General features: G+C 40.3%; 2 protein-coding genes across 4 annotated transcripts in view; one reads left to right on the forward strand and one right to left on the reverse strand.

Moving 5' to 3' along the window:
- ercc5 (excision repair cross-complementation group 5) overlaps nt 1-14,512 on the reverse strand; it is a 138,443-nt gene extending 123,931 nt beyond the window's left edge. Inside the window, exons 1-2 of the mRNA XM_063054889.1 lie at nt 14,117-14,512; nt 6,688-7,317 (exon numbers count right to left, since the gene is read on the reverse strand). Of these exons, the coding sequence (XP_062910959.1) occupies nt 6,688-7,183 (496 nt within the window). The 5' untranslated portion in view covers nt 7,184-7,317; nt 14,117-14,512. The remainder of the gene's footprint in view (nt 1-6,687; nt 7,318-14,116) is intronic.
- Nucleotides 14,513-14,862: 350 nt separating this feature from the next.
- poglut2 (protein O-glucosyltransferase 2) overlaps nt 14,863-18,491 on the forward strand; it is a 101,796-nt gene continuing 98,167 nt past the window's right edge. For 2 of the 3 annotated variants that reach the window (XM_063053773.1, XM_063053775.1), the window contains exon 1: nt 14,863-15,296. In XM_063053773.1, coding sequence (XP_062909843.1) covers nt 15,124-15,296 — 173 coding nt within the window. In that variant the 5' untranslated portion in view covers nt 14,863-15,123. The remainder of the gene's footprint in view (nt 15,297-18,491) is intronic. The other variant, XM_063053774.1, reaches the window with a different exon arrangement.

The following is an 18,491-nucleotide window of genomic DNA, read 5'->3' on the forward strand; positions in this document are numbered from 1 at the left end:
ATATCACCTTCACATCCACTCCATATAGGCCTTTCGATACCTGATAGATGTCAGTGAGATTGTCTTTCATTTTCTGAACTCCAGCAGGCACAGGCCCAGAGCCATCAAACACTCCTCATACATTAATCCTTTCTTCCCCGGAATCATTCATGTGAACCTCCTCTAAACCCTCTCCAATGCCAACCATCTTTTATTAAAGAAGGAGCCCAAAATTGCTCATAATACTCCAAGTGTGGTCCGACCAATGTCTTATAAAGCCTCAGCATTACATCCTTGCTTTTATATTCTAGCCCTCTTAAAATGAATGCTATCATTGCATTTGCTCTCGATACCACCGACTCAACCTGCAAGTTAACCTTTTCGGAATCCTGCACAAGGATTCCCAACAACACACATCAAAGTTGCTGGTGAACGCAGCAGGCCAGGCAGCATCTATAGGAAGAGGCGCAGTCGACGTTTCAGGCCGAGACCCTTCGTCAGGACTAACAAAGGATTCCCAAGTCCCTTTGCACCTCTGATTTCTGAATTTTCTCCTGTTTAGTAAATAATCTACGCCTTTATTCCTTCTACCAAAGTGCATGATTATACACTTCCCTACATTATATTCCACCTGCCAGTTCTTTTCCTGTTCTCCTAAATTGTCTAAGCCCCTCTGCAGATTCCTTGCTTCCTCAACACCACCTGCCTCTTCACCTATCTTTAGTATCATCTGCAAACTTGGCCACAAAGTCATCAATTCCTTCATCCAAGTCATTGACATATAATGTGAAAAGAAGCGGTCCTTCTGCAGAACACCACTTGTCACAAACCAGAAAAGGCCCCTTTTATTCCCACTCTTTGCCTCCTGCCATTGCCTTGACCGATCTTCTATCCATGCTAGTATCTTTCCTGTAATACCCATGGGCTCTTATCTTATTTAGCAGCCTCATGTGCAGCATCTTGTCAAAGGCCTTTTGAAAACCCAAATAACAACTTCGACTGACTCTCCTTCCTGTTATTTCCTCAAATAATTTCAACAGATTTGTCGTCAAGATTCCTCTTAAGGAAACCATGCTGACTTTAGCTAATTTCACCATGTGCCTCCAAGTACCCTGAAACCTCATCCTTAATAGACTCCAACATCTTCCCATCTACTGAAGTCAGACTAACTGTCCTAAAATTTCTTTTCTCCTGCCTCCCTCCTTTCTTAAAGAATGGAGTGACATTTTAAAATTTTCCAGTCCTCTAGAACCATTCCATAATATAGCGATTCTTAAAATATTACTAATGCCTTCACAATCTCTTCAGCTACCTCCTTCAGAACAAAGGGGTGTAGTCCATCCTGTGCAGGTAACATATCTACCTTTAGACCTTTCAGATTCCCAAATACCTCCTCCTTATTAATAGCAATTACAACTCACTTTTGACTCCAGACACTGTTAAATTGCTGGCATTCAGCTGGTGTCTTTCACGGTGGAAGAATGACACAAAATACTTTTAAGTATTCAGTTCGTATGCCATTTCCTTGTCCTCCATTATCACCTCTCCAGTGGCACCTTCCAGTGTTCTGAGGTGCATCCATTGTCTACTTAGACAGACGGAGCCATGACGATGATGATGATATCCACTCTCACCTCTCTTTTACTCTTTGTACTTTATATCTGAAAAAACTTCTGGTTTCCTCTTTTATATTATTGGCTAGCTTACCTTCATATTTCATCTGTTCTCTTATTGCTTTTTTTAGTTGCTTTCTGTTGTTTTTTTAAATCTTCTCAATCTCCTAGCTTCCCAATAAGTTTTGCTAATGCTGTCTTTAACTTCCCTTGTCAGTCGCGGTCACCTCATCCTCCCGCTAGAATACTCTTTCTTTGGGATACTGCACCTTCTAAATTGCTCCCAGAAACTCCAGCCATTGCTACTCTGCTGTCCTTTCTAATCAACTTTGGCCAGCTCTTCTCTCCTGCCTCTATAATTCCTTTTGCTCCACTGTAATAGTTGGGCTGAATATCAAGAGAAAATACCAAATATCATGTCAAATGGGCTAACGTTAAAAACAATGCTTTTTAAGTTTAAAACAATTACTTTATTTTATAGCCCTTCACTCTCGATGGTATGCAGCAAGGCAAATTTCAAGCAAATCAAAGCTCAGCAGGTAGACAAGACTGGCCTACATCATGCAGCATTTTCCTGTGGTGCCATTCTCCAGGCTGGGAATTCAACAATGTAATTAAAAATGTACTTAATATTTCAAAAAAAGTAAACCATCACACCTACACCCACTCCACCCCTATCAGGCTGTTTCTTTCCCCTCCTCCGTGCCCTCCATTTGTCCATCCTCGCACTGGTTTCCCTCCACTATTCCCATCCGCTCTCCCCACCTCCATCCTTTAATTCCATGCTCCACCTTCCTCTCCTATCAGACTTCACTATCTTCAGCCCCTGGTTCCCTCCAAACTTGGTGCTATTTCCATCCTCCTCTCCTCAATCTACCTATCACCTGTTAGATCTTGCTCCAGCCCTTCCCATCAAGTTTTTATACAAGCTTTCCCTGCTCTGTTTCAGTCCAGATGAAGAGTTTTCACCCAGAATTTAACTGCATATTTCCCTCCAAATCTGTTGCCTGACCCACTAAGTTCTTCCAGCTTTGTGTGTTTTGCTCTGATTTCTAAACACAGTTTTTGATGCAGGCATTCAGTACTTCCATACATCTTTTTTTTACAACACCAGTTGAGGCCATTCAGGCTGTCAGGATGTTCCCATCATTGATTTCCCTATAATACATTCTTCGGTGCATGCACATCAAATCCCCCATATTCTCCTGCCACTGAAACTAGCAGTAATTTATAGTAGCCAATACCCGCTTTTTTTAATAACCTACCAGCACATTTTTCATATATGGGAAGAAACCACAGCACGCAGGGGAAATGTATGTGGCAACAGGGAGAACATGCAAACTCCACACAGGCAGCACCCAAAAATCAGCATCTAACTACTGTATCATTGTATTTCCACCCCCAAACAAAAAAAGAATATTATAATAAAAGCTGCATCCACAATTCACCAGTCCATCATTTAAGTTTAAAAGAAATTACTTTGAAACACCAGCAGTTTTACTGTGATGAGTCTAAAGCTGAAAAGTGTTTCTGGCTTGAGTGGAGAAAGAAAGGAACTCCAATTATTTGATATGTAACTAGTCATGAAGATATCATTACCAGATTTTAATAGTAATCAACCTGGATTTTTAGCAAGGCTTGTGATAAAACCGTAGTTGCTAAGGAAAATTAGAATCCCAGGGAAAGCATCAAGCTGGATCCAAAATTAACTCAGTGGCAAATATGTGCAGCACAGGTACCAGGTCTAGTAATAGCATAGTTTGTGGCATAGAGTAAAATTCTATATCCTATAGCTGTGACATTTTGTTATCAAACAGCAATCCTTTAATCTTATTTGGGGGGGCGGGGGCGGGGGAATGTACCTAACAAAGTAGTATCCACTCTGGATGGTTTTATGAAGGCCCTAAAGCTGAGCTTGTTTTGATTAAAACAAATTTTGCTAGGTTGATCCACAATTGAATTCAATTGAACAATCCATCAACAATAGCACTTCCATAAACTTAAGAAAATCTACATTTAAAAATCTACATTTATAAACTATGCAAAAACAGAATCAGGGCAATTAGTTACTGTTTAAATAATGCAAATAAAAACTAAAAATTGCAAAGTTGAATAAAATCCAAATGAAATTAGTACTTATAGGAAACTACTGCATATATTGATTTTTTTTTAGTTTTTATGACACTATTTGTCCTAGTTGAATGTTACTAATCACTCCTATAAGCAATATCACATTTCTTGCAAACAAGAGGGTGCTTTTATTAGCCTACCATCTTAGTAAATACAAGACCTGATGTGCTGAAAGGGGCTCTTTAGTCTACTTTGCAACAATGCTCCACATGCACTATTTATGCGCCTCATCTTGAGGACAGCAGCTCATGTAACATTAAAACAAATGAAGATTAATCAGCATTAACATATCTACACCAACCAGAGCCAATATTAACATGGAAACTTTTGTTAAATACCATCAACAAACTAATCCTTGAAATTAATATGCTTTTCTATGTAATTAAATAGAACTAGAGAAGTTTTGAATAAGCTGGAAATCAACATACAATACAGTTCACTCAAAAGGGTTTTAAGCTATATTGCAATGAAAGTACCCATCATTCATGCAGCTCTTTAATTATTTAAGACCATTTTTCATTCATCTAGCTTCTGTTGATTAACAATATGTATCCAAGATGGTGGTGTATGTGGTGCTAATAAGGTAAGATGTCATAGCCTGGATTGTGCCAAGCCTCCATCCTGAGGTCTTTGTTTTTAACTATGCTTAATATCTTTGTCAGAATGTCTGATAGCCTTACGCTGAATCACTGTGTAACGTGCTCAACATTTCTACCACTTAGTAAAATATCACCTGTGGATCCAGAGGCACAAAAAATAAATCATTGTAGAATCAGCAATCATACCCTTTGATTATCTAGTACTCTGGCCAATGTTTAGGTTCAGAGAACTATATTATGTGTTCAACATGGGGAAATATCTTGCAATAAATTGTGGTAAATGTTTGTAATGTTTTGAATTGTGCGTCATGCCACTGATTCTCAATATTGAACACCTAAAGTATTTAAATTATCAATATTAATTAAGATGGAGCTTGCATTAATATTTCAATTTAGTAGCTGTTGATATTTTCAGAATATTATTTCAGAATAAAATATTCATAAATTTACCTTATGTTATTGCTTGGTTTTGCAATAAAAATCATCATAAGAATTTTAGGATAGCAATTGGAAGTTGTATAGTCCTTCCATTTGTACAAAATCAGGCTGTTTATAGTTTCACTTTTCTCTTCAATTAAATAGCATAAAATAGCCCTCAAAAAAATAGCATAAAATAGCCCTCAGCAATCTTATATTTTTGGTCAATAATTTGGGTTGAATTTCTCTGGCTTTTATTTCCAAAAATTAAAATGTAATCCAAGGATTGAAAATACTGTGAATTCTTACTGTAACATTTTAATTACATTTGAAAGCGAGATCATAGCAGTGTGGTTTTACAAAGAACTAAGATAATTTTCTTGGCTCATAATTTATAATGTGAAAAAGATGCTGAGACACTGTTAGCTTGAATAAATTAATAATAAATAGTTTGAGAAAGTGAATAATAGCTGGAATGCACCATGATTAAACACCTTACATCAAAGTTGCTGGTGAACGCAGCAGGCCAAGCAGCATCTATAGGAAGAGGCGCAGTCGACGTTTCAGGCCGAGACCCTTCGTCAGGACTAACTGAAGGAAGAGTGAGTAAGGGATTTGAAAGCTGGAGGGGGAGGGGGAGATGCAAAATGATAGGAGAAGACAGGAGGGGGAGGGATAGAGCCGAGAGCTGGACAGGTGATAGGCAAAAGGGGATACGAGAGGATCATGGGACAGGAGGTCCGGGAAGAAAGACAAGGGGGGGGGTGACCCAGAGGATGGGCAAGAGGTATATTCAGAGGGACAGAGGGAGAAAAAGGAGAGTGAGAGAAAGAATGTGTGCATAAAAATGAGTAACAGATGGAGTACGAGGGGGAGGTGGGGCCTTAGCGGAAGTTAGAGAAGTCGATGTTCATGCCATCAGGTTGGAGGCTACCCAGACGGAATATAAGGTGTTGTTCCTCCAACCTGAGTGTGGCTTCATCTTTACAGTAGAGGAGGCCTTATATTCTGTCTGGGTAGCCTCCAACCTGATGGCATGAACATCGACTTCTCTAACTTCCGCTAAGGCCCCACCTCCCCCTCGTACCCCATCTGTTACTCATTTTTATGCACACATTCTTTCTCTCACTCTCCTTTTTCTCCCTCTGTCCCTCTGAATATACCTCTTGCCCATCCTCTGGGTCACCCCCCCCCCCGGTCTTTCTTCCCGGACCTCCTGTCCCATGATCCTCTCGTATCCCCTTTTGCCTATCACCTGTCCAGCTCTCGGCTCTATCCCACCCCCTCCTGTCTTCTCCTATCATTTTGCATCTCCCCCTCCCCCTCCAGCTTTCAAATCCCTTACTCACTCTTCCTTCAGTTAGTCCTGACGAAGGGTCTCGGCCTGAAACGTCGACTGCGCCTCTTCCTATAGATGCTGCTTGGCCTGCTGCGTTCACCAGCAACTTTGATGTATGTTGCTTGAATTTCCAGCATCTGCAGAATTCCTGTTGTTTATGATTAAACACCTCTCTTCTTAGAAACTGAAAATGATGAAAAATAATCATAATTGATGAATATTTATGCAAATTGAACGGTAGATACAATGAAACTGGTCAATATGTTAAAGGCGACGTATGATTCTGCCAACTTTTCCTTCCAAAGCTAACATGACAAATTAGCAATTATGGTCAATTAGACAAAAACTAATATAAATCTCCCACACAAATGACATGGAACAAATACACAATGAAAAAAATACCTAGAAAAGAAATTATAATGCAAAATGTAAAAGGAACATCACACTTTGAAAGTAGTCTGATATCTTACAATTCATTACAAGGACTCCCAAAATTATTAGTTCCAGCTTTAAAATGGGTGCAACGATGTGTGCTAGCAATAGTTATAAATCCCTCTCAATACAGTATGGTAGTTAATTAATTAGTTATTAATTTGTGGCATTTTCTCACCTGTTCTACTTTTCAATTTAGATGTTACTATATTAAAATCTGATGTATCTATCTCCCAGGCAAGCAGCCGTTTCCCTTGGCTGACAGGCATAGCAACCATTTCTGCATTACCTCTATGGGTTACATCTGGAGGATCAACTTGAAGTTGTACATAATTAGAATTATGTCCCGCAGCACCAACTGAAGAAGATCCATCCTGGACAGGAGTCGGTTCGCTGGAACTGCATGGGGTATTGGCAATAATGGAAGCTTTGTTTAGCAATCCATAATCTGAGCAGACATTGTAAAACACTTCTCGTGCCTGGACGACAGGAAACATCCATGGCCCATGTCCTTCTGCACTGGAACTTAGATTGAATGATGGAGCACCATAACAGGAAAACAGATTGGAATTAGAAGGTCCTGGTAGATCGCTAGCAGCAATCTCCTCAAGAACATCAATATTCTTTACGTTTCCAGTAGGCTTTGGTGGTTGATAGTCACTAGAGTTGGGCATTGAATGATGCCAACAGGAGTTAGGTCTTTGGTAAACTGAAGTAGCCTTCCTTCAAGAATAGAATCAACTAGATGATTGTTTCTATAATTAATGCATTTCATCTCAATGTAAACGTCCTTCAAAGGAGATGGAACCTAAAGTATATAACAAATAATAATTTAAAAATAAAATGAAGACAACAAACTATCTTAAGCACATGCTGTATCTATAGGATATCTTTGACAGAAGCAATTTTAACATGGATATACAAAGTTTTGCTACTTAATTACTCTAAGTTTCCACAAAGATTTCTAGCACTGGATTTTGTGATTCTGTGCAGCAAAATTATCAGCCTTCACCATCATGACATTGCGAAGATGGCAGCAACTTCAGGACTTCACGTGTATATTGCTTAGTGTAGAATCCAGAAATTGCTATTGAAGATTCAATACTGTAATTCCCCGGGATAAATATTTAAAAGTGCTACACTTATTAAAATTGTTAAATGCATTTAAATTCTATGATATTTTATTATGTACCCTAACATTCTAAATTTTATTTTCCAATTGGAACTGAAGCTGCCCTTTGATGATTTTTGGCTCGTATGGGAGAATGAGGTGATAGATAGGAGCTATAGGGATGTATTCATCCCTAAAATGCAGGAGGCAGGTACCTAGGTGACAGTCCGGAGAGTGAAAGGGAATAGGTAGCCACTACAGTGTACCCCTGTGGCCATTCCCCTTAATAACACATATAACGCTTTGGATACTGCTGGGAGGGGGCACAACCTACCAGGGGAAAGCCACAGTGAATGGCTTCTCTCTGTGGCCCAGAAGGCGGGGGCTGGGGCGGGGGGGGGGGAGGGTGAGAAGAGAAGTGAGAAATGCAGTGGAGATAAACAATTCCATAATTAGAGAAGCAGAAAGCAGATTCAGTCAATGTGAAAGAGACTCCTGAATAGTGTGTTGCCTCCCAGGTACCAGGATCAGGGATGTCTCGGATCAAGTCAACAGCATTCTAAAGTGGGAAGGCAAACAAACAGATGTCATGATACATATCGGTACCCACGATAAAAATATGAAAAGGGAGGAGGTACTGAAGAGTGAATATAGGAAGTTAGGCAGAAAGCTGAAAAGCAGCACCTCCAAATTGCTATCTGTGCCATGTGCCAGTGAGAGTAAGAATAGGATGTTTAGGAGGATGAATGCATGGTTGAAGAATTAGTGCAGGGTCCTCGTTTCAGATTTCTAGATCATTGGAATCTCTTCTGGGGAAAGTATGACATGTACAAAAATAACAGGTTACACCTGAATTCGAAGGGGTCCAATGTCCTTACAGGCATTTCGCTAAAGTTGTTCAGTAAGGTTTAAACTAAACTGGCTGAGGATGGGGTAGTTTGTATACAACTAGATGCAGTGTGTAATGAGACTGAGGAAGGACAGGCACATGAAAGAGCAATCAGTGGAATGAGTTAAAGTGTAACAGGGGGCCAAAAATCAAAAAAAGGATGATAAATGCCACACAGAAGGTGTTATATTTGAATGCACAGTTTAGTCAGCTCCAACTTAAGGTACTAGCCTCCAAGGTACCCAGGACATCTTCAAGGAGTGGTGTCTCAGAAAGGCAGTGTCCATTATTAAGGACCCCACTACCCAGGGCATGCCCTTTTCTCATTGTTACCATCAGGTAGGAGGTACAGAAGCCTGACGGCACACACTCAGTGATTCAGGAACAGCTTCTTCCCCTCTGCCATCTGATTGCTAAATGGACATTGAACCCATGAACACTACCTCACTTTTTAAATATATATTATTTACTTATGCACAATTTTTGATCTAGTCAATATACATATACTGTAATTGATTTACTTATTGATTTTTTGTCTATATAATGTATTGGATTGAACTACTACTGCTAAACTAACAAATTTCATGACACATGCCAGTGATAATAAACCTGATTCTGATTCTGAATATGGTAGATGATCTGAATAAGTTAGAGATTGGCAGGTATGACGTTGTGGGTATCTGGGAGTCATGGCTGAAAGATCGTAGTTGGGAGCTTAATATCCAAGTATCAAAAAGACAGGCAGGTAAGCAAAGGGGTTTAGTGACTCTGTTGGTTAAAAATTAAATAAAATCCTCAGAAGGAAGTGACATAGATCAGAAGATGTAGAATCCTTTTGAGTAGAGTCAAGAAACTCCAAGGGTGAAAAGACCCTGATGGAAGTTATATACATGCCTCTGAATCGTAGTCAGGATGTGGGGAACAAATTATAATGGGGGATAGAAAAGTTATGTAAAAGGGCAATGCTGTGATAATCATGGGAGATGTCAATATGTAGGTAGATTTGGAAAATCAGGTTGGTGGCGGATTCCAAGACGGAATTTGTAGAAGTCCTACAAGATGGCTTTTTAGAGCTGCTTGTGGTTGAACCCACCAGAGGAATTGCAATTCTGAATTGTGTGTTACATACACAGATTTGATTAGAGAGCTTAGGGTAAAGGAACACGTAGGAGACAGTGATCATAATATGATAGAGTTCACTCTGCAGTTTGAGAAGAAGTTAAAATCGGATTTATCAGAATTACAGAAGCGAGAGAGAAGTTGATTGGAAGGAGACACTACGAGGGATGACAAAGAACAGCAATGGCTGGTGTTTCTGTGGTGAAATTTGGAAGGCACAGGAAAGATACATACCAAAGCTGAAGATGCATTCTAGAGGGAGGATGCTGCAACCATGGCTAACACAGAAAGAAGTCAAAGGCAGCATAAAAGCTAAAGAGAAAGCATATAATACAGCAAGAATTAGTGGGAAGGTAGAGGATTGGGAAGCTTTTAAATAACAACAGAAGCAACTAAAAAAGTTAGAGAAAGATGATGAAGTATGAAGGCAAGCTAGCTAGTAATATCAGAGGGTACAAAAGGTTTTTGCAGATATATAAGAGTAAATGAGAGACGAGAGTAGATATCGAACCATTAGAAAATGACACTGGAGAGGTAGTAATGGGGGACAAACAAATGGCAGATGAACTGAATAGGTATTTTCTGTCAGTCTTCACTGTGGAAGATACTAACAGAGTAACAGAAATGTGAGTCTCAGGGGGCAGAAGTGAGCATGTTATTATTACCAAGAAGAAGGTGCATGGGAAGCTGGAAAAGCTGAAGCTAAATCACCTGGACCATTTGGACTACATTCCAGGGTTCTGAAAGACATAGCTGAAAGCATTGTGGAAGCATTAGTAATGATCTTTCAAAAATCACTTAATTTTGGAATGGTTCCTGATGACTGAAAAATTGCAAAAGTCACTCCACACTAAGAAGGGAGAAAGGCCAGTTATCCTAACGTCAGTGATTGGAAAGATGTTAAGAGTCTATTGTTAAGGATAAGGTTTTGGAGTACTTGGAGACTTGGAGGCACATGATAAAATAAGTCAAAGTCAGCTTAGTTTCCTTAAGGGAAACCTTGCCTGATAAATCTGTTGGAATTCTTTGAGGAAAAACAGGTAAGATAGACAAAGGAGAGTCAATGTATGTTGCTTATTTGGATTTTCAGAATCCCCTTGACAAGGTGTTGCACATGAAGCTGCTTAACAAGAGCCCATGGTATTACAAGAAAAGTACTAGCATGCATAGACCATTGACTGACTGTCAGAAGACAGAGAATAGGAATAAAAGGGACCTTTTCTGGTTGGCTGTCAGTGACTAGCAGTGTGCCACAGGGGTTGGTATTGGGACCTCTTCTTTTCATATTATAAATTATTTGGATGAAGGAATTGGTGGCTTTTTGGCCGGGTTTGCAGGCAATACGAAAATAGGTGGAGTAGCAGGTAATGTTGAGGAAACAGGGCATCTGCAGAAGAACTTAGGACAGATTGGGGGAATAGGCAAATAAGTGGCAGGTGGAATATAGTGTGCGGAAGTACATGGTCATGCACTTTGGCAGAAAGAATAAAGGTGTGGTTTTTTTTCCTCTAAATGGGGAGAAAGTAGCAAAGAGACTTGGAAGTCCTCGTGCAGGATTCCCAAAAGGTTAATTTGCAGGTTGAGTCGGCGGTGAGGAAGGCAAATGTAATGTTAGCATTCATTTTGAGAGGACTAGAATACAAAAGCAAGGATGTAATGCTGTGGCTTTATTAAGGCATTGGTTAGACTGGATTTGGAGAATTGTGAGCAGTTTTGGGGCCCCTTATCCAAGAAAAGATGTGCTGGCATTGGAGAGGGTCCAGATGAGGTCACGAGAATGATCCCAGGAATGAGGAGTGTTTGATGGCTCTGGGCCTGTACTTGCTGGAATTTAGAAGAATAAGGGATGATCTCACTGAAACCATATCAAATGCTGAAAGGCCTAAATAGAGTGGATGTGGAGAGGATGTTTCCCACAATGGAATGGCAGAGCAGACAAGGTGGGTGAATGGTCTAATTCTTACGGAAATCAGTATTTTATTTATTTAGATACACAGAGCGGTACAGGCCCTGCCAGCCCAATGAGCCACACTGCCCAGCAGCCTATTTAACACTAGCCTAATCACATAATAATTTACAATGACCAGTTAAACTATTAACTGGTGTCTCTTTGGACTGTGGGAGGAAACTGGATCACCCAGAGGAAACCCAAGCACTTATGGGGAGAAAATACATACTCCTAATAGACAGCACCAAGATTGAACTCCAAACTCTGGTATGCCCCAAGGCATAATAGCATGGAGCCCAGTTAATATATTAAGATTCATTAATATATTATTTTTCTTTCATGGTTTGAATTTGCTCAAATTTTTCAATGTGATTAATTCTTCAGTCAGATGAATGATATTACCATTTATGAATGACAATATTTAGAAATTTAAAACTACATCAAAGAATTGACTTCACATAACCAGATCTTTGAAGTCAATACTGTCCTTTTATTATAGCTTGTGATATTCAGGCCAATAATTCATGACAATTCGTAGCTGGATACTAAGTCAACAGAAGATGACAGCAATAATTGAAATACAAAAATTCACCACTGTGAGGTGAACATTTTAGACATTTAAACTGGGGTAGACCTACACACTGAATGGCAGGGCATTTACAAGTGCTGTGCAAGCAAGTGCATAACTTGCTGAAAGGGGCCTTGCAAGTAGACAAGGTGGTAAAGAAGGCATTTAGCATGCTGGACCTCATCTGCCAGGTTAGCAAGTTTCGGAGCAGGGACAGTATGTGGTCATTTCATGCAACCATATTTGGAGTATTGTGTAGAGTTTTGGCAACCTTGTTTTGAGAAAAACCTTTTCAAGCTGAAGAGGGTGCAGAAAAGATTGAGGATACTGCTTGGACTAGCGGTCTGAGTTACAGGAAGAGGTAGGCCATGCTGGATCTTTATTCCTTGGCGCACAAGATAATGAAAGGTGGACTCCTGGATGTTTAAAAAAATCATGGGGGGGTATGGATGAGGCAAACAGTCATAGTTATTTCTCCCTAAGTTTATTTGTTTATTGAGAAACAGCACAGAATAGGCCCTTCAAACCATACCACCCAGCTAGTCCCAATTTAATCCTAGCCTAATCACTGGATAATTTTACAATGACTGATTAACCCACCAACAGGGATATCTTTGGACTGTAAGAGGAACCTGAAGCACCTGGAGGAAACTCACATGCTCTCAGGGAGAATGTAGAAACTCCTCACAGGCAGAGGTGGGAATTGAATCCCAGTCACCTGTAGTGTAAAATGTTATGATAATCACTAGACTACTGTGTTGCCCGTGAAAGGATACAAATACAAGAGGGGAGAGATTTAACAGAGCTGAAAGGTAACTTCTTTACACAGACTGAATACAGGTACTTGGAATGAGCTGCCAGAGGAAGAATTGAGGTGGGTACACTACAACATACAAGAGGGATTTGAATTAGAAGAGGAGGGCTTGGAGGATTACAGGCTAAACACAGGCCACTGGATGCTGTGTGGGCACGGACCAGTTGGACTGAATGGCCTGTTTTCACACTGCTTGACTCAATAATTTTAACTCTGAATAATTTTTATTTCTGAATTATTGAACAGCAAAATACTTTCATAAAAACTCTGCAGGGACATAGTTACCCCCAACAGGATTTCACACGAAGTTCAAAATTTTATTTGTTTATCTGGAATCATGTCAGAGGGATACTAAAAACAGTAGTTTCTAAAATCGCTAAAAGCATATCCAACCCAAATTACCGTTTGTATTTTGCTCAAAGAATTCTGGTACAGATATATTAACAAAAAAAAAACACAGTAAGTGGTTAACATCTGGAATTCACTACCCAAATAACAGTGTGAGGCAGATTCAAGTCCATCAAATGGGAACTGGATAGACCTGTATTATGAACTACTGCTCATGTACTTCACCATTTGGCTCCAACTAATCCTTCATGTTTTACATTTATGTTATCATTATTGATAACATAATATTGAGATGATAATATTGTTAATATTGAGATTGATTAATACTTTGGTTTATTTTCTTGCAGGAAAATATAACAAAAGGATTCAAGAGAAAACTATACATAAACAAAACAATTCGATTCCCAAAATGAAAATCAAATAACTTCAGGTGTTTGAAATCTGAAATTAAAACAAAAACTTCTAGAAATGGAAAGAGAAAGAAACTTTTCAAATCTAAGAACGCTGACATTCCACAGATGCTTCCAGACCTGTTGAGTATTTCCACCTCTAAAAAAAATACTATTAGCATTGGTTTTAGGTCAGTAACTAATTTATTTTTTTTCTCCCCAGCTTCTAAATCAGGTTGCCACTGCGGTCATAGTGATAAAATAGTCATTAACATTGTTACTTATTGCTATCATATGACATTTTACATCCCTTAAGCATTTGCGATTATACAAGGTTGACCACAGTCTTCCATTGTCCAGTTCCTTCTTCCATCCAGCTCTTTTTCTTGAATCTCCTTTAAAATTATGACTTGAAACCTACCTCCGAACAAGGTCGTCAATCCTAACATATTATGTGGTTCAGTGTCAAAATTTACTGGCGATATTCTTGTGGTAGGTCCTTGAAAGGCTGAAGATGCTATATTCATGCAATGTCACAATGACCCAGTACTTCCTCGATCAACTAACGCCCACTGACTACCACGAAACCGCTTTTCTCGGGCGATATTGGAAGCGTTAACCTGCCGTCTGTAGGTTGAGGGCCCGGAAAATCTACCCGCCTCCTCGACCCGACCACTTCAGCCGCCAACGGAGTCAGAATAAAACATGCTGGACGTTTCTTGCGCTGCCAACAGAACGCCTGGTGGTTCAATCGACACAATTTTTACTTCCAGTTTAGGAACAGACAGCAACTGTCCGCGAAGTAACCTAACTCTTGACAGGGTGAACAAGTTACCAATGAAGGGCCACCCCCCCCTTCTTTTCGCTCGACTTTGCAGTGTCCCGGCTGAGGTGGAGCCACACGAGGCCTCGGCCTTGTAGAGGCAAACAGGCCATAGGCCGCTGCAGATGACATATAGACATGATCGTTCTCTCTGCTCCTTATTCATTCTGAGCAGTGCTAATACTACATTATCATGTTCGCAATGTGAAGATAACTTTGCACCAGGGATAGATTTTAAATTTAGTTTTTAATCGCCGCCGCTGGTTTCCTAGCAACCTGAACTACGCTTCCCAGCGTTCCTCACGCACGACCGCTCCGTCCAATCAGCATTGAGTATTAGGAAGCTGGCGCTCAGGGTGCGCATCGACGCCCAGGTGCTGTGTGGCTGAAACGCGAAGTATGGTCGCAGGATCTTGTTTATAAATATTTTTTTGAAGACGTGGTAAACAGCGCGAAACTGGGCAAATGAGTTACAAAATATTGACTTGGTGTAGTTTAAAGTTGAAATATTAATTTAGCAGCGAACTTCAGACTTTCTTTCATTGTACCATACGTCGAAGCTATTTTCTCATTTCATTGCAAGCAGTAAAAAAACTTATTTTACAATGTCAGAAAAGTGGTTATTTTACATTCTTGTTATAATAACGAGTTCTGCAACTGAGAACATAACTAAAGTAAGTCCAAAGAGAAGTCTAGTATGGGGTCCTGGTCTGGATGCAAACAAAGTACTTCCAGCTCGCTATTTCTTTATTCAGGCTGTTGCAGAAGACCATGTCAAGTAAGTAAAGCATGCTTTACACTTTTTTAAATTTGTAAAGCAGTTTTGTATTTAGGCTGTGCGGTGATAACACTGGATTCAAAGAAAAAAAATCTTGGAAGATTTAGGAAAGAGGTGTGGCTGGACTAAAGTTTGGGAAATGAGCCAGAACAATTGGACTAATCATCATTGAAGAGAGGGGAGGCATCTAGGAAAAAGTGACTGTAATGCAATATTTAGAAAAATGTATAGAAAATATTACTCCACACTGCCAGAAAAAAATAATTTCAGAGAGATGGTGGTGGATGTGGCCAAGGTGAAATTGGAATCAAAAGATTATCAGAGAAAATTGTAATTGAACAATGGAGGGCTTTAGAAAGTTGATGGTCCATATGGAAGAAGAGTTGGAAAATTAAAGCCAGATGACCAGTGGATGACAAAAGAAGATAAAGTCCAAACTTATTTACACAGAGTGGTAAATCCTTGGAATTCTCTACCAGTAAAGATTAGAGCATAAGCCATAGGAGCAGAATTAGGCCATTTGAACTGTTGGGTCTGCTCCGCCATTCAATCACGGGTAATCCTTCTTTCCCCTCCTCAACCCCATTTCCTGGCCGCCTCCCTGTAACCTTTGATGCCATGTCTAATCAAGAATCTATCAATCTCTGCCTTAAATACACCCAATGACCTGGCCTTCACAGCTGCTTGTGGTCACAAATTCACCACCCTCTGCCGAAAGAAATTTCTCTGTATCTCTGTTTTGAAAAGGCACCCCTCTATCCTGAGGCTGTGCCCTCTTGTCCTAGACTCCCCCACCACGTGAAACATCTTTTCCACATCTACTCTGTCTAGGCCTTTCAACATTCGAAAGGTTTCAATGAGATCCACCCCCCCCATCCTTCTAAATTCCAGTGAGTACAGACCCAGAGCCATCAAACATGCCTCGTATGATAACCCTTTCACTCCCAGAATCTTACTTGTGAACTGCCTCTGGACCCTCTCCAATGCCAGCACATCTTTTCTAAGATGAGGAGCTCAAAACTCTTCACAATACTCAAGGTGAGGCCTCACCAGTGCCTTACCACTCCTTCTCGCAGTGTAGAGTGCCTTTCTGCTTCAAAACCTCAACCATTCTCCCTGTACCCAAAAAGACCAAAGTAACATGCCTGAACATCTGGCGTCCTGTTGCACTCACCTCAATAGTAAGCAAATTCTTTGAGAGGCTGGTCAAAGACTACATCTGCAGCATGTTATCACCCACATTGGACCCCCTACAATTCGCCTACTGACACAACTGATCAATAGATGACGCAATAGTCACAACTCTACCCACCATCCTTGCACATCTGGAGAAAAAAGTTTCTTATGTGAGCATGCTGTTCTTGGACTGCAGTTCAGCATTCAACACCGTGATTCCCTCCAAGCTGGACAAGAAGCTTGGAGGCCTCAGCCTTCACTGTGCCTTATGCAGCTGGATCTTGGACTTGCTGTCAGATCGCCAGCAGTAGTGTGGACAGCCCAGCACATCTGTAGATGTGAACTTCCCACTATTCAGGATACTTACAAGGACAGGTGTGTAAAAAGGGCCCGAAGGATCATTGGGGACCCGAGTCACCCCAACCACAAACTGTTCCAGCTGCTACCATCCGGGAAAGGGTACCGCAGCATAAAAGCCAGGGCCAACAGGCTCCGGGACAGCTTCTTCCACCAAGCCATCAGACTGACTAATTCATGCTGATACAATTGTATTTCTATGTTATATTGACTGTCCTGTTGTACATACTATTTATTACAAATTGCTATAAATTGCACATTTAGACAGAGATGTAACATAAAGATTTTTACTCATGTATGTGAAGGATGTAAGTAATAAATTCAATTCAATTAGAAAGCCCCAGCATTACAACCCTGCTCTTGTATTCAAGGCCTCTAGAAATTAATGCCAATATCGCATTTGCCTTCCTCACCACCGACTCAACCTACAAGTTAACTTTTGGCAACACACATCAAAGTTGCTGGTGAACGCAACAGGCCAGGCAGCATCTCTAGGAAGAGGTACAGTCGACGTTTCAGGCCGAGACCCTTCGTCAGGACTAACTGAAGGAAGAGTGACTTTTGGGGTGTTTTGCACAAGGACTCCCAAATCCCTTTGCATCTCAGATTTGTGGATTTTCTCCCCGTTTAGATAACAGTTTGCACATTTATTTCTACTATCAAAGTGCATGACCATGCATTTTCCAACATTGTATTTCATTTGCCACTTTCTTGCCCATTCTCTTAATCTGTCTTAAGGCCTTCTGTAGCCCACCTGTTTCCTCAACACTACCTGCCCCTCCACCAATCTTTGAATCATCTGCAAACTTGGCAACAAAGCCAACTATTTTATCACCTAAATCATTGATAAACAGCATAAAAGGAAGTGGTCCCAAAACTGATGTCTGTGGAGTACCACTAGTCACTGGACTAGTTGGGGTCTTTGAAGAAGATGTAAATACATTTTTTTTGTAAGATTAGTGAACAGTGCCTGTGGAGAACCTGCACAGAAATACTGTATATCCAAAATACAGAGAACTAATCGGAGTACAGAAAGCTGGAAGAGAAGTAGAGCTAATCAGAGGTTAAAATTAAAAGTACTAATGGAAGCAAGAAGGCATGACTGAGATCCAGTTGTGTAATTTAGTTTTTGTGTGGACTCAGTGAAAGAATATTTAATTGGGGTTCTGGGTAGGTTCTAAATTCATAAAGGGAAGGTAAGAGATGGCCAGTGGCATTTAGTTAAAAACCACCTGGTCTAAATGTGATGATGCCTAGATTGTACAGGGAACCAATAGACAAAATTGTGGAGTCTCTGGATATTGTTTTTGATTCATAGCAATACTTTTTGTTCAAAGTGAAGTTTAGAGATGAACCCAATACTGCATTTAACTTAATTTAACCACCATAGAGGGAAAATTCTAGGAACAGTCATCAGAGCTGGTTGGGCACAGGAGTACATTCAGCCAGAGACTCATTCCACCGAGATGGAGCACTGAGCGTCATAGGAAGTCATTCCTGCCTGTGGCCATCAAACTTTACAACTCCTCCCTTGGAGGGTCAGACACCCTGAGCCAATAGGCTGGTCCTGGACTTATTTCATAATTTATTGGCATAATTTACATATTACTATTTATGGTTCTATTACTATTTATTATTTATGGAGCAACTGTAACGAAAACC

Source organism: Mobula hypostoma, chromosome 7 (genome assembly GCF_963921235.1).
Source record: "Mobula hypostoma chromosome 7, sMobHyp1.1, whole genome shotgun sequence".
In the NCBI taxonomy this organism is placed as follows: Eukaryota; Metazoa; Chordata; class Chondrichthyes; order Myliobatiformes; family Myliobatidae; genus Mobula; species Mobula hypostoma.